Genomic DNA, 17,119 nt, shown 5'->3' on the forward strand with positions numbered 1-17,119 from the left:
TGTTATCTTCACGCCAGTTGTGAATGGTCGACTTCTCTAGGAATTGACAGTTCAAATAAACTTGCTTCGTTGATTGTCAAAATAATCAGAATCGCTTCGAAATTGCACGACGATTACGCATGCCAGCGAAATAATTCACCGCGAGCAATCGATACAATCGTCCGACGTAACCTTTGAGAGGTCAAAATGGGTATGTTTGTGATGTTTTACAATTTCAATCGGAATTCATTTAATTAGCGCTTTTTGCCCTACGATTTTTAATAAATGGGGGCGTTGTCGTGATTTATAATGTCAAACAATGCACGCGCTTTAATTGTCGCTAATTGATGAACCCATTTAAACAATCAAACGGCTAAATTCATCAATATTACATCTTTGAGAGCACAACATGATTGTCACTTTTCAAAACGTCAAAGTCGAAAGTCATTATTTTTGTACCTAGTTCAAACAATGTAAAAAAAAAACTACCCTTAGGCCTTGAATATCACGAGTTACGTTAAATTCAAGCCCGCTATGAATGTTTTCAGATTTATTTAGTTAATATAGGTATCTCTTAAAAGTGTACATATTAAGTATGTACTTACCTAGGTATATATTTAAAAAAAAAATACAATTCTCAGTAGGTAAGTGATTGTGAGCAATGTTCAGGCGCGCACACAAGGGCAGCGAAGGGATCTTAATTCGAGTCCAGACTCCCCCAGAAACAAATTGTTTAGGTAAATGGAATATTACGTCTTGGCTGTCAAAAAGTCTATAAACGCTTGGTCCCATTCTTCTCGGCATTCTTCGACATGCAAGGCCTGTGCCCACTGGAAGACCCGTGGCATTCGTACATTGGTGTAATTATCTAGGGGATCCAATGTTTGCTTTATTATTAGAATGAAAACAAATAAGTATGCCTGACAAAGTTTAGTGTACACTATTTATGTCAGATATCTACAGCCTACCTCCACCCTTTGCCACTAGTACATAGTGTATTTGAAAATTTTAGCATCTTCGAGCAGTTATCGAGCAGTAGACGTGTGCGCATTGTTTGTTTGACTGCATTCATGTAAAAATCTATAAGTTAATGTGGTCCTAATGAATGTTTCTAGCGTCGTCTGAAGTGACGAAACTCCAGCAGCACTTGGCTCTGTTGAAGGAAGAGTATACCAAGCTGCAGGCGCAGTGTGCGGAAGCGGAGCGCAAGTATAGCCTGGCTGCTGCCTCTGCGGGAGACCTCAGCGAGTCCAGCTTTGTCGGCAAACTCCTCATGACGGTGGCAACGCTCTACAACAGAGATACTTACTCCGACATAAAGATCAAGCTGCGCGATAAAGTCGTACCGGCGCACAAGTTTGTCCTCAATGCTCGCTTCGATGATTTCAATGAGGAAGCGCTTAAGAATCTCAATGAATTAGGTTGGTATTTTATCGACCTACACGTTTTACAATGATATCCTTTTGTCTCACATGTTAACTTCATTAAGCATGCCACGTCTCAAAGATGGAAGACGCCTGATCACCCGAGGAACTTCTGTTCTTATAATAGATTTTTGGGTTGTCACCATGGCCCTCACGAGGGTGGGTTGACAGGGCTCTAGACTGGAGGCCCGGCATGGCAGATCGACCAATTAAGTGAGATATTATACACCACAAATTTGCTTTGATAGTAAAAAAAATCGTCTGCATATTAACACATCCGTAGACATGACATTTATAAACGTCGTATTTTGTGAGATATGATATGACAGAATGTCCATTGACATCCTGTACTGTGGAACGGAATACGACACTACGTTTATAGAAGTCGTATTTTGGATTAAAACAATATGTTCCCTGCTACTTGTGTCCATTAGATTATTTCCATTAGATAGTGTCGTATCTTAAGACTTAACTCATTTCTATATACTTATCTAAATCGAAAATTTAAAAAATAAAAATTTTAATATGTGTCATCTCACTAACATGTATTATCTAATATGTGTCTGCGAATTCACCATTGGGCAAGTTTTGAAAACGCCACTGTATCAACCAATTGTGTTTTCATTCCAGATTGGAGTTCCATGCCTGACGCAGTCGGCGATGCAATGTTGCGTTGGATCTACACAGATATTGTTGAGTTCTCCAAAGGGGACGTGTTTGCGACTGAACTTATGAAATGCGCTGCTTCCTACAAGCTCACCGGATTGTTGAATAAATGCGAGAAGGCCCTCATTAGCTCCGTCAATGTCAGGTATGCAGAAGAATTTAACTTCAGATAATATGTATTAAATCATCATAATATGTCACCCTCGATGGGCATATGGTAATGTGTTCCCTCCGTAGTCCGTTGGCTTTAGGTGAGTAGGGCCTCTAGGAGAAAGCCTTGAGTCGTTTTGAAAACATAAAGTGTAAAAATGATGATAGTGTCAATACTCATAAATTCACTGCAAGCCACGGATGGTTTCAAAAATGTATAAGCCGTAATAAACTACACAACATCAAAGTAACAGATGAGGTTGAGATGACGTGAGGTAAGTGCGACTTACACACTAAAAGCGTTTGAAAGAATTAATTACGTAAGTTGAGGACTTATTGTACTTATAATGTACATGTATGAGAATGGAGAGCGAAACAAAAAGTTTTCACTTCTGTCACACTATTTTTTTTCTTTTTCACAGGAGTTGCGTGAAGTTCTACTCAGCGGCAGATGAAATAAATGCCTCTGCACTTAAAGACCACTGTTCCTCGTTGATTTCCACACACTGGGACGACCTCACAGGTAAAGGCTTTCACAATTTAGATAATATTACGTGCATTTTCCGGAAACCTAAGGATTGAAAAAGCCATAATCCTGCGATTTTGTAAAATCCAAAGTGTCACAAAATATTGAATCATTGCGTCAGCTGAATGCAGAACTATTCTAACTCACATTTGAAATATTTTGAAGGAGAGTTTTTTGAAACAGTGTACTTCAGTTATTTATTATTTATATAGACAAGTGTATGCACAATTTTTTTCATCAATAATCTCACTAAAATATGATTTGTACAATTTATCCATAAAAATAATAAATAATTTCAGTAAATTGATTCAAAGAACTCTCTCCCAAAAAAAATCAAATGTAAGTTAGAATAGTTCTGCATTCAGCTGACGATTGGTAACAACTCTGAAAAAGATTCTGAGTGATATTCGGAGCTCAGAAAAAAGATGGAGTATGGCTCACACTTCACAGCAGCAAAGTCTACGAGGACGAGGAACCCAAAATAATCGAAACCATCAAAATTTCCCAATTTAAAAGGGCTAGTCATGATATTATGCACTAATCTTGATTATCTCATCGATCCAATTAGCTTTTGACTATGATATTTGTCCAACGATGATCCATTCTATGTCGCCTGCCCATCTTCACTTCAAGACCTTTACACTTTGTATTCCAATACTTTTATTTGTTCCCTTATCTATTTATTTTTCTTTTCGATTCTTGTGCGTTATGCTTAACATGTATTTCTACAAACCATATTTTTTTTTAGAATTATTAATAACCATATCCTTGCTTTTTCGTACAAGGTTTTAACAATCACAAAAATCCAGGCTTTGAGCAAATCACACAAATATTGTGTCCTCACCGGAAACCGAACCCAGAACTCTCGGGTGGAAGGCCAGCGCCTTACACACTGCACCACGAGAGCCGCCCCCTACATACCGTGTTGTGTTATTTTAGTTTTTGAATATATTTTGAATTTAGGGTCAATGTTTCGCACTCATAATATGTTAGTACTTAAAGAACACATTGGTTAACCTCTTGACGATTAGTAAAATGTTCTCTTCTGAATTAGTGGGTTCCGGATTCGCGTTTACTTGGTAGATTGACCGAATGACCGACAGCCATTTTTCATAAAAAATCTGTTAACAATCTTCTTCTTTTTCTCTCCTTTTCTATGCCTATTACTATAGCAGTATCTGTTAGGCCGCAGATCTTTAATGACACCTGTTGAATGTAGAGCGAAGCTCTTACTAGAATCGCTGTGATACCGATAATTTTTGGCATAGTATTTCATATTTATTCAAACAGATGTCACTGTGAGTTTAAAGTCGGACGAGATAACTCGCGAAATTTGTATGTGCGGCCTGTCGATCACGGCCTCATAGAGTGAGATAACTCGGTGAAGGCATAGAACCGGTTAATAAGATGGCCGAGATCCACATCTGATTGTATAGCTAATGTTGATGAGTCAAGTAAAAATGTAAGTAATCGGGCATCATTAAAATAATAACATTTGGCGTTTCTAGGTGATGACTTTGCCCACATGTCCAGCGCCCTACTATACAGAATGCTGAAAAGCAAATCTCCGCTTCCGCTTCACGAAGCCGTACGTCTATTGCGAGAGGATGTAGTGTTTCTGTGCCTCGTAGAAAATAATGCAACGGTAAGTGTTTTTTTTTTTAACGAAATTTTTAATTACATTATTATAAAATGTACCCAGTGCTAAATATGCTAAATTTTACAAACGTGTGGAAACATTTTCAGGAATATTGCGGTCATTAAGTGCTTGTGGGATTGCGACATTACCATTATTATTATTATTTATGATTATTACGTTTGATTTATTGACAATAATAGATTTGTGTGATTACACTAATTTGTTAGTCAAGATGAGCGTTGCTAATTTAGCGTTTCTCTTGCCAGATCTAGCATTTTTGATAGGCATCCAGCTTGCAAAAAACGCATATGACTTATGGCTTTTTTACTAGTAGTTTTTGATCCCTCCAACATTTTTAAATGTGCTGAAAATACGCTAGATATTTAGTTTATTTATTTTAATGCGCATCAAATTTCTGACTATCAGATAATTTAATGCAAGTAGGTCGTTAGGTACATACCTATTTTAGTAGCGTGAGAAATAAAATAACACAATTTAACATGTTGAAACAATAGGAGCATTCATGCCCTTATAGTGAAATGGTATTACATACATAATTTAATGTGTGCTTAGGTATGTGACATCATTTTGACGATTATCGGAGTGCAGGAAAGGTATTGACTTCGTTCTTGGTAGAATAAATTTACTTGCAATTTTATTTTTAGAAAATCTAGTGTTTTTTCCTGCCAAATAGCTTGTTTTCGTACCCCGTCTGGCTTGTTTTTGTGAATGACAGTTGGCAACACTAGTCGAGATACCTTTCTGGTACTGTTTGTACTTATAGTCCACGATGGCCTGGCGGTTTAAGCGTCGGCCTATAACGTCGTGGGTCCCAGGTTCGAATCCTGGGTCTGGCAAGTATACATAATGTTTTTCAATTTGTGTATGAGTCAGAGTGTGGATCTACTAGGTTGAGCGAGTGGCTAACATCTATTTCTTCCAAAAAATCTGTTAATACAAACCTCCACCCCGTGGAGGCCCTTATGATCTTATTAGGATCGGCCATGGTGGAAAGAAAAAAAGTGCTTTAAAAAATGATGTAAAAATTATTGATAACTGTCAAATAATCTGATACTGTACGGGCGTGATTCTACTCATGATTCCTGGCATGTGGCCATTGATATACTACTGGATGAATCGTATGCTTCTTAAAATGACGCCCGATTTTCAGCGACTCGGCCAGTGTTAAAACTTACTGTTTTAATATCAGAGGACTTAACTCGATATAAGCTCACTTAATATTTGTCTCGAAAACGACCTGGCAATAATTATGAGCAACCCCGATCTAGCTTGCATCTTACTCTAACTAATAGTCAGCGCATGACAACTCGCTCTGTCCGCTCAGACATGTTTTTATGGTAGCTTGCAAGCTCTTAGTGTCACTATTCCAAGAACGCAAATTTAGTTTTACAGCCAGGGCAATACGGGTGAAATTCGGGAATCCATGTTAACGGTCTTAACGCATTATACCTACAAGGAAATATTATAAGACGATATTCGTAATATCTAATTTTGTGGTACATTTTTAAAATGACACTTGTATGGGAACTCCTCATCTAGTAGTATATCAATGCATGTGGCACATGTAAAAACATATGTGAGATAAAAGGAATATTTAAAATCAATTGCGATATAACGAATACGCACTCGCTGGGTCGTGATGAACGAGGATTACCCGTATCTGAGACACCATAATGGTTGCCTAATTTCTTCATCTCAATCATTTTACGACTATTGTCCGGCAACTTCATCTTGGCTACGTGGCAAATCTGTGAACTACAATCCCCTCCAGTACAGCTAATCGAACTTCCGGTTTCAAATTAGGAACGCCCCCAAATTATTCATTGCATTTTTGACACTTCGTATTGGACGCATCTATCAATTTACGTAATTTGAAGCTTTTTATATTCAAAAGATGTCTAAAACAATACGAAATAATGCTCGAATTATTATCAGTAAACTTTTGATTTATTGCGAAGAAGAAAAAGTGTCGTATTTAAAAGGCGAGCCTATACAATACTTTCAACAAGCCCATTTTACGGGTTCCTGTCATGTCAGGTATGTCAAAATTCAGTGTTGTAATACTAGAAATATTTCCCCAAATACTGGAAATTATGTTTGTATATTATAAAGTTATGTGTATCGTAAACTATTTTATTAATATTTTTAGAGGTATGATAATTAAGTATAAATGATCATTAGTTAGTTAATGAATTGTCCTTGTATTTTTAAACCGATAAGTAGGTAGGTACATATTGTTTTAAAATTTATGTAAGGTGGATATAATTTAATTTATAGAAAATTATTTTCACAGTATGTGTTTCTACAACAATTTTACTAAAAATACGATATAAAGACATTTGTAAATTATAAAACATGTGATTGGGTCATCAATATAATATTGAATATGTTATATCTTTTACTTCTACTTTTTTAGTCTATTTCTATTTGTGTTCTAGTTATTTAATTAATAAATACCTGCAGCAATATTATCAGTTAATGTGGGTTCAATGATACATTTCCTTCCAAATTCAATAATTACGCTGTATTAATTAACCTAATATAATAGTAATAATTAAGAGGTGAAATTATTTGAAAAAAAAATTCTATTGATATTTATTGAACAATAATTAGACTTATAAATTAATGTACTTATAAACTTACTGAGAATAGAATTGATATAAACTTAAAACCTAATTTCGCGGGATATGTTTTCTCAAAAAATGACAACACTGAAATATTCTATTCGCGACAAGGGCGACTTCCTGTTTTCGCCTAAATAATGTTGTCGTACAGTAGTGTATGATATATAGCCAGTAATGAATAAATGAATAAAATTGTTGATTTTTTATAACAATTTATTTGAAAAAGCATTAATATTACATAATATATAATCATGATACAATTAATCAAATAATATATATTATTTTACCATTTATCATAACATCACAGACAAAGGATATTCAAGAATTTCTTACAATGTAAATTTATTTTAAATATTACATAAAAAAAAAATCAGCCCTTTATAAGCGCTTGGTGTGGTAATATAATATTAACACAATTTTTTTTTTTGTGGCGATACTTTGCCACCTGTTAACGTTTACATTTAGCCATACAAGTATCACCAGATGGGGACAAAACAGTTTGCTGTTATGTACAATATTTAATATGAATGATCTCAAATGTGTTTCTTGCGAATATAAAATAAATAAATTAGCTATTTTTGGTAATACAGTGGAACCCCGAATTTACGTGCCCGGATTTCACATTTCCCCGCTATTTACGTGTAATTTCTACAGTCCTGTTTTGTTTTAGTACATTTAATTCCCAGTTTTACATTTTTGTTTCCCGCAATTCACATCACATTTGAAAAAACGCGATCCCGTCGAGCATCGTGTTCTTTTTCAAATTAAATTTTTTCTAGTGGGTATAATCTGAGGTGTTTTCAAGTTATGTATGTTCAATATATGGAATGTTACATTCTCAAATCTTGTGAATTATTATTCGTTGAACAAAAGAAATGGTTTATTCAAAGTTCAATTAAAATTACGCATTAGATTCAATGCATAGAAATCATCTAAATGGATCTCTGCAGAGCTCAAGACCGAGGTTTTCACCCGTTCAAATAATGTCTTGGTAAAGAAAAATATTGTCAGTTCAAGAGAAAAGACACATTCTCCAAAAGGTGAAAGAATATGTTGACATAATTTATGATACAAACCAATTTATATGATTCCTTAAAATGAGTCCCTTCAAAAACGTAAAATAGGGGTTTCACTGCATAGTGATACAAATAAAATGTAGATTAAATTGGGCCAATTATATTTTGCTTATATTCATTGCAATAAAAGTTTTATCAGCTAATAAAAGGGGGCAAATCGTTCTAATTTGAAAATACAATACATACAATAGAAAAAAGAAACTTATGTTAAAACCATCCACGTACGCTTGACACGCTAAAATGTTATTTGTCACAAATATTGAATAGACGCCTCAAAGAAAAACTAACAAATACCATCTGCAATTTCTATTCTTAGTTTAATGAAAACATGTATGACTGACAAAGTTTAGTGTGCACTGTTTATGTCGGATCTCAATAGTCTACCTCCACCATTCGCCACTGGCTATGGGTAATTAAATTTATTTTAATTTATAAATTGCCTAGTGAAAAGTCTTTGCCACTGTAGTCATGTGGTTAAGGTATAATATAATCTAAAGGTTCTGCTATTCTTAGGCCTGTATTAAGCGGCCGATACACGGTTTGCAAAAATCATGTGAGTAGCTCTCTTCAGCCGACTGGTAAGCATGTGCATCATATTATCTTGAATGCGAGCTAATCGCATGGCGTCGGATTTTTCATGTGCAACCCAAACACGGTGGTGTGTGGGGAAATTGTGGGGAGCGTGCGGTGTGAGTCAATGGCATGTGTGAACGTGTCTCATCAGTGCATGTTGGTAGCTAACGTGAGTGTACAAGAATCTGAAAAGCATTCTTTTTCACTCGCAAGTCTATATGGGCCTTTAGACCATCAATGATCTTTTACAAAGTGTTTATAGTATTTCTTTTAAGAGCAACACACACATATAATAATGATGAAAAATTATTAACGATATCTTCAGGAATGTAACATTCATCAAGTATACAATTAGTGTCAATGTACATCTGTCTAAAGAAAAGACATTGACTCCATTGTTTATTCAACTCTGTCAGATTTTTTCACAACAATTATTCTTTCATGTTTTTTTTTATATACCATTGTCAGTGAATTCTCATAATTTTTCCATACATTAAATAAAATTAAATACCTATCTATCTAGTAGTTTTTCATTGTCAAATTATAATAACATTAACGTCTTCATTTCATTGTACGTATAGAAATAGTCGATTTTTCGATGAGCGAAACCATTCCAAGTAAACTTGTTGTAGCGCCTGTACATGTGCATGGATTTACTTGCACCAATAGTGTGTATTTTAAACTGTCACGATAATAGCTGTTTACATATAAAAGTGTTGACTGTTTCTCCGATCTCATTCTTCAAGAGTAAGCGAGACACGATGTTGTCATCGTATTGGTGCTATTTGACAGATTCAGACAAGTGCATAGATAATCGGTAGACGTTAAAATATTATGTGCGGTGTAGTTCGTATTTCTTCCGGCAGGTTCGCCACTATCGTTCTACCAAAAATTCAGAAGCTTCTGAACTTTTTTGATATGTGCATGCAATCTTGCAACTTTAATATGTGTTTACACATGCATTTTCTTGTTATGGCCCCGATGATACGTACTGTTAGCAGTAAATCCATGCACGTGTAAACGGGGTATTACACCGCCTCGCTTTGTGGGAATATACACATTAGATCTCATTCTCATTGAAATTTGTGATTTCATCTAGCACCCTCAGTTCATGGTATCAATAATAATACAGTAAAATATTCGGGTTTTTCTTTATTTACATCAATTTAATTGGCTATCATTCAATAATTAAAATCAATATTATATTACAAAAGATAAATATTTTTTACTATATGCACACAATGATTGAAATCATCGTGATACAAATACAGTCGAACTCGGTTATTATGATCACGGATATAGCGAGATCTTGGATGTAACGAGGAAACATTCGTTGAAATTTTAGTTTATGATTTCCTCCATACGTTTATTCACTTTTATAACGAGGTACTTATCGGATATACCGAGCTAAAAATCGTCAAAATTTTTCTTAAAACTGTTAATGTGTCGATCGTTTAAAAACATTTCGACCCTAAGCAATAAAATCCGACCGGACAGGATGCCGCCAGGGATCGCATTACATTTATGACACTAGTTAAGTGTCATAAGTACCTACCTAATTGGTGTTTTCGCCGACAATATTGAAAAAGTATCCACGCATATGGTTGTAATAAGTAAAAAATCCAAGGTTTGTGAAGTCAGTACCGTACCTACCAGCGTTCATTACAATAAACAACTTCTTTTGTAGTTTATGAATGCCATGCTTGTTTCGGGGATTTTTACAATGGTTTTCGGATTTTTTATTTTCGACTTTTTGTGTTATGTGATCGCTCATTTAAAAATATCTATTCTCTGATATAACGAGTAACACTAATAAAACGAGCAAATTCAGTCCGTCCCATCTTCCTCGTAATAACCAAGTTTGACTGTATGTTTTTTTTAAAATTTTTTATTAGGGTAACATTAATGGGCCTAGGAGAGAGCCTTGTGGGACACCCTTATTATTAATAATAACTTATAAGTCACTTTAAAGTCTTTAAGCTCAAACGTTGCAGTTTGACATTAGGAATCTTTGTAAAATGTAACCTACGGTGGTGTAAATTGGTTGACTCTATTGATAAGTACCGGATTATGTCACCCGTGGTGTACGAAACGGCATTTGCCATTTGTAAGTAAACATGTATCCTTTCTTCCAATGACTATTCCTTCGTTAAAAAGAGCTGATTGTTTTCTAAGTAAGTAAGTCTATGCTGAGAGTTGGGATATTTATTAACGTCCCTAAATAGAAACTGTAAACATTTCGGATTTCACTTCCGACATCCATCCGGTATCTCTCAATAGTGTCACCAAATATTAATGGGCCCAGATGTGAACCTTGCGGCACGCTCTTTCATACAATAAATAATAACTTAAAAAAGTAGCCACTTTAAAAGTCTTTAAATTCAAACAGTACCGTTTGACGATAGGATTTTCTATGAAATATAATCTTCAATAATAATTAATATACTTTCTTACAAACTAATTTCACTTTGGAAGGGTCCATTTCGTAAGTGGAAATATAAGTGAGTTACAACACCGAAAAGACCTAATTTTCAATAACGTACAATAAATCTAGTTTGAACTTCTTTGTCCTAAAATGACCTAAGAGCGGAATGCACAATCTAAGATTTCGTTCCTAAGGATAAGTCGCCGAAAAGCATGACTTAACTATAGAGAATCCTGAGTATAGAGTTAAGGAATCCTTAACCATAGACTACTTTTGTTATGAACACGCCCCCTTCTGTATTACCATTTACCACTGACAGCTGCTGTCAAAATAAATTCGCATGTCTATAACACAGTCCATACACTCAAATTCATTTAACAATGTATCTCAATATGGATATTGATAGTGTTAATTCGTTTGGCATGTACTTGCAGAATATTATTTTATTTTTATACGCCAGCCCGCAGAAATAGAAAATACGAGATGAAGAATGACACTTGATGCTAGTGTTACCATGTTAAAAAAAAATCTTGTGGTGCCTGTGGAATCACGTATAATGACTTATAACGGAAACATAAGAGTATTATAATTTAATATTAATATGTATTTATAGTTATTGCATTTATAAAATGCAGTTGTCATATTTTTGTCATCGTTTAACAATAATAAAATAATTTACCTAATTTACCTAACGAGAATTTTTAAATATGATATTATTTTCAATAAAAATGATCTTAACTAAGGACAGTGTTTCTGCATAGTGTTTTCTGCTAAGGAAATTTTAGTTATGACAAATGTTTCTGCATTCCGCTCTAAGTGTCTTACAACTGTTAGAAAATGTATGCCATATGCATTTAAAATTCGTCAATAATCGTCTAAATTTTTTTTATTATACTGACACTTATACCTTCTACTGCTTTGAATAATACAAAAAGAATATTATCTACATTTATTATGTCTTAACAACTTTGCAATATTCTTTTTAAGTCAGTGCAGAGTCTATTACAATAAGAAATGTATGCACTTCTTCTTCCATTATGACCTTTTGTTATTTTGAATTATTTGTTACAGAAAATTACTTCTTTGTGATATTTCATCTACATACACGTTAGGTATATCTCAAAGATAAATATACGCGTCTTATTTTGTGACGACCTTTTATCAATTTTTGATATTTTAATGAGAATTGGGTCTTGGTATCTCTACTCAGTTGTAAAGAGTATTTCAGAGAGACTCTTTATGGACTTCTTATTTTATTACGACCTATACACAATATCGTTTCATATTATAAATTATTTTCCCTACTATAGTCGCCTTGGGCAGGACTATCTCATGCTCCTGACATATTTCATGGCGTTGAAGACGAAAATGACAGCCATCGCGTCGGTGTGATAGCTCAGGTCACCGCCTTTCGTGGAAGAGGGTGCCGAGTTGCACAGGTGACTTCTGCAGTAGCAGTACTCCGTAGGCAGACTCCTGGCGCCTTTGTCGTCGTCCATGCGACATCCTTCCTCGTAGGCCTCGATTATCTTGGTCTTTTCGTGCCACCCGTTGTCTTTGTACACTTGGGAGTTGTGCTTTTGTGAGGCGCAGCCTCTAAGGACACCATGGACGCTTTCTGTGGATTAAACAGAGATATCTAATTAACACACATAAAAATTGACTTCAATCAACGTTTTTAGTTTTTTAATTGTCGCTTATTAAATTTCATTGTTGCCCAAAATCGCCAAGCGGGCGATGTGTCAGCCTGTAATGTTGTGGGTCCCTGGTTTGAATACCCGAGTTTGGCGTAAAAATTCACCAACTGGCTATAACATCCATTTCTCGTAAAAACAAAAAAATTTATGCAACCTCCACTCTGTGGAGGCCCATAGAATCAGCCATGGTTAAAAAAAAAACAGGTATTCTTGTCAAAATATTTTTTACTGGATAAAATCAAACTTTTCAGCTATCTACCCTGTAAGTTCGTTCAATGGGAATCGGAGTGTAATGAAAATTGAAACTGGCGGTTTGTTGTGCTCTCTCTGTTACACTCTGCCAGTCAGTTGAGGAGTGGCTAATGTCTGCATCGCTCTTTATGGACCAATGATCTACCAGTGGTTTTCTACTGTTCGAATGAGGTGGACATGTTGTTTGTTCTGTCAATGAATACACTAATCCGTCCTCAATTCGACTACAAATAAGATTTTTCTTAAGGTTTTACCGGCAGTTGTATATTTTTGTTTGTCGCAGTCCAGCATTTTTAGAAAAATTACTTACGTCCGTCGCGCAGCTTCAAATCGAACGCCTTCTTCATGCACATGGTGGAGAAGGGGCAATCGACCACGTACTGCGCAGAGTAGTCGAAGTTCACGCATAGTCTTTTCGGCTCGTTGCTCATCGGACTCGGCGGAGTTATCGTGCATTCGTAGCACTCTATTGCAGACGCCAGCTGGCCTGGAAAACAAAATAAAATTTCTCATTATTACACATGTCACACTTTTAAAAGCTAATGTTCATCTACACCTCACATTTACAAGTTTTCTGTCAAAATTCTATTTTGAAATTAAACTTTTGATCTATGGACCAAGGTGTGAACCTTGCAGCACTCCTATTATGAGTTCAGTAGTATTTTTTTGTTCATAGCCTTCAATGTTACATAATATCTTTCAAACCAACATTCTCGTGCTTAATTTAGAATATTTCAGGTGGTGACGATTGAACGAATACAAGTGCACTACGGTAATCATGAAGAAATCGACTTCTAGCAATTTTATTCATTTAGTTTAATATGAAAATTATCAATAAAATTTGTAAATCGCAGTGATTAAATTCGCTCGCAGAGGCAATATAAGTCACTTTTTTTTTTTTACTATATATCGAAAAAGGTTTCAAGTTTCAATTTTTAGTAACCTTTTGAGAATTTTCGTGGAACCCTTGACACGGCTAACGAAGCAGGTTGGCAATCACTGCTTCAGCGGGTTACCTTCCTATTTAAATCAGAATTTTCTCTTTGAGATATTTTAACCAAATGGCAACTGGCAACACATTGGTTAATTAATAATAACTTATTATAAACAGTTTTTATTTATAAACATCAAGGCATTAAATAAAGCTTTTTTGTTTGGATTGTAAGCTACCATAATATATTATATAGGTACCCAAATGATTCATCATACAGACATGCTGAAAAGATTATACATACATTATTATTCATTGAATCACTTTCTATGTACAGAATTTTTTGCTCACACCATACTTTTCAAGTTAGCGCCATAGGGACCGAATCTAGGATATTGTTTTTATATCAAACTTATTGTTTGTCCATGGCTAACTTCTCCTTCCATTGGTGATTCAAATTGATTAGGATTTTATTATCAATACAACAGGTCAGAGATTCCCTACCCCGTTGTAGTCCCTGTCTTGCAACACTGACGGCTTGCCGAGTGAGATAAAAATAAGCCCGTGCTTTAAACTGAGGCATAGTTTACAAAGCATGGGTTCTACTAATACGTATGACTGACAAAGTTTAGTGTGCACTTTTTAAGTCAGACCTTAACAGCCTACCCCCACCCTTCGCTACTGATATAAATTAATTAAAATTATGTTTAAAAAAATCACTGATTATTGGAAAGTCTACTTGAAGTTGAACATGCCTGCGCATCTATTCTATACACAAGCCTGCTATTGCTATCTATAACTTATTGTAAAAAATTATAATACCTCAATACAAAAATATGAAAAACTACCCTCGATAGTCGCTGATAGCAGTCTTGTGTATAGAATATTATCATATAACCTTTCGCATGGCCCCCACATCCTGAAGCGGGCCCCCAGGCTAAGATGTTTGGCGGCCCCCCCTACCTATCGCTAAGGGTAAAGGCAGTGTGACGCGCTACAATAGCGTTTTCCATGGTGCGCGCGGTAAAATTAAGGTGTATTTTAGCGATTTTTTGTATTTTTAATAATATGTACATCCATTTTAATTATGGAGTTGTCGAGTATCGGCACACAGTTAAAAATTGCATCGTACAATGTAATATTTTAATTATTATTAATTATTGAACTCGCAGGCGACTTTTTTTACTATTAGAGCAAATTTGTGGTCTGTGTTTATCTCACTTATCGGCCGACTCGTCACGCCGGGCCCTTCCTGAACCCGGGCCCCTAGGCTAGAGCCCTGTCAGCCCCCCCCGCCTTGTGGAGGCCATGACCTTTCGAAGAAGTACCTACCTACCTACTTATTGTTTTTTATTCATATCATGTCTTCTTATTGTGCCATCCCCTAGCGGAGGTCGGCCACCATCAAGGCGATCTTATCTTTGTCGTCTGCTACCCGGAACAGTTCGGTGGAGCTGCACTCGTACCAATCACGGAGGTTATTAAGCCACGAAATGCGGCGCCATCCTCTGCTACACTTCCCATTGATCTTTCCTTGAATGACAAGTTGGGGAATGCTGTATTTTTGTCCTCTCATAATGTGGCCGAGGTATTGTAGTTTCCTGGTTTTGATACTACGTAGAACTTCTCGGTCCTTTCCCATTCGATTGAGAACCTCAACATTTGTCACCCGGTCAGTCCAAGGAATTTTGAGGATGCGTCTATACAGCCACATCTCGAAAGCTTCAAGTCTCCGTGACATCTCTTGGTTTAGCGTCCATACTTCCATACCATAGAAAAGAATTTATTGAGAGCACATAACAACGTACCATACGCAGTCTCAGACCTAGGTTAAGATCTCGATTGCTAAGGAGGCGTCTCATTTTGAGAAAAGCGCTCCTTGCGATCTCAATTCTAGTTTTTATTTCCTGAGACTGGTCCCATTTCTCATTGACCCATGTACCTAAATATTTATCATATCATGTAACCAACGTATTAAATTTACAATTTGAAATTTTCGGTTCATATTCGTGAATAAATAAAATTGAATTTTAATGCAATATGGCGCGATTTTCGCGGCTCGTGCCAGTATATCCTGGAGTCGGCCCTGGTGGTAAATATGTTTTACGAGTTTATGGGTATGACGATGCTACCGGTGTGACGCATTCGCACATCTTGAAATGTGAACGAATTCGCGCGATCTTTTTAATTGCCATCCGTTATTTTCCGAATACATAATTCTACCAATATTGTTGGCAAAAATTATTATAAGTGTCGGTTTGTACCAGTTGAATGTTGTTTAAATAAAAAAAAACTTTAAAAGGAGACTAAATCTTCAAGTTAAAAGTTTCTATGCTGAATAAACGAAGAGGTTACAGTCCTACAAACTTATCTAAAGAACGGTCAAAAATGGAACTACGAACTACCATAAGGACGCCATTTTAAAAACGTCATTCGAATGTCAGATTCTGTCCAGTTGCGAGTCTTGATTGGGTAGTTTTCGACAGTGGCTCCCCCATCCATTCTTTAGATAAGTTTATAGGTGTTTAAACCATGCTTTAAATTTAAATAATATGTTACTTTTAATATTTACTTATATGTTATACTGAAAATGTACATTAAATTTTGTCACGTTCGAACAAATGCGCGTTCAATATTGGTAATATTTGAGGACACTCAACAGTCATTAACTAATATACCAAAAACTGTTTGTTCTGTTCCGTATGGAAACACTATAATTATCTGTTTATTTAACTTAATCTGTGGCTAAGAGATATATTTGTTGATTGAACGATTATGACGTCAAAATTAGTTAAATTAAGATTTAAGACACATTTTAAATGTAAACGTTGTGATTCCTTCATCGATGAGGACTATTTTCGCTCATGGCACCAGTGTCTACTAAATATTATAAATACTTATAAAATTGTAGTACTATTTAATTGTGAATTTATCAAAAGTCCCCACGAGAATAGAATACAAATTTCACATGTTTCAATGATCAACGGTTATTTAGCGCATCATAAGTTTGATTTATTGCAAAGTGTCATGGAACCTGAGAAATTGGTCCAAGGTTTGAGATGTTGGCGATCAATGCGGACGTATTGCGGATCGAATCGCGAAGAAGAAGCCTGGTTGTAAAACCTCAATAATTTGG

General features: G+C 35.5%; 2 protein-coding genes across 3 annotated transcripts in view; one reads left to right on the forward strand and one right to left on the reverse strand.

Moving 5' to 3' along the window:
• The first annotated feature begins 32 nt into the window (after positions 1-32).
• The window catches only part of LOC147069716 (ankyrin repeat and FYVE domain-containing protein 1), a 111,960-nt gene continuing 94,873 nt past the window's right edge, over positions 33-17,119 (forward strand). Inside the window, exons 1-5 of the mRNA XM_085950667.1 lie at positions 33-190; positions 1,095-1,400; positions 2,034-2,214; positions 2,642-2,742; positions 4,254-4,390. Coding sequence (XP_085806793.1) covers positions 187-190; positions 1,095-1,400; positions 2,034-2,214; positions 2,642-2,742; positions 4,254-4,390 — 729 coding nt within the window. The 5' untranslated portion in view covers positions 33-186. The remainder of the gene's footprint in view (positions 191-1,094; positions 1,401-2,033; positions 2,215-2,641; positions 2,743-4,253; positions 4,391-17,119) is intronic.
• The window catches only part of LOC147069717 (uncharacterized), a 71,670-nt gene continuing 64,456 nt past the window's right edge, over positions 9,906-17,119 (reverse strand). Inside the window, exons 5-7 of one of the 2 annotated variants that reach the window (XR_015071198.1) lie at positions 13,363-13,539; positions 11,915-12,721; positions 9,906-11,258 (exon numbers count right to left, since the gene is read on the reverse strand). Coding sequence is in view for 1 of the 2 variants with exons in the window: in XM_085950703.1 (XP_085806829.1) it covers positions 12,429-12,721; positions 13,363-13,539 (470 nt within the window). In the remaining variant the exon portion in view is untranslated. Of the gene's footprint in view, positions 11,259-11,823; positions 12,722-13,362; positions 13,540-17,119 lie in introns of those variants that run through there. The other variant, XM_085950703.1, reaches the window with a different exon arrangement.

The sequence above is a fragment of the Rhyacophila brunnea genome, unplaced genomic scaffold (assembly GCF_057557595.1).
Source record: "Rhyacophila brunnea isolate RB1 unplaced genomic scaffold, BYU_Rbru_1.0 scaffold_23, whole genome shotgun sequence".
NCBI lineage: Eukaryota > Metazoa > Arthropoda > Insecta > Trichoptera > Rhyacophilidae > Rhyacophila > Rhyacophila brunnea.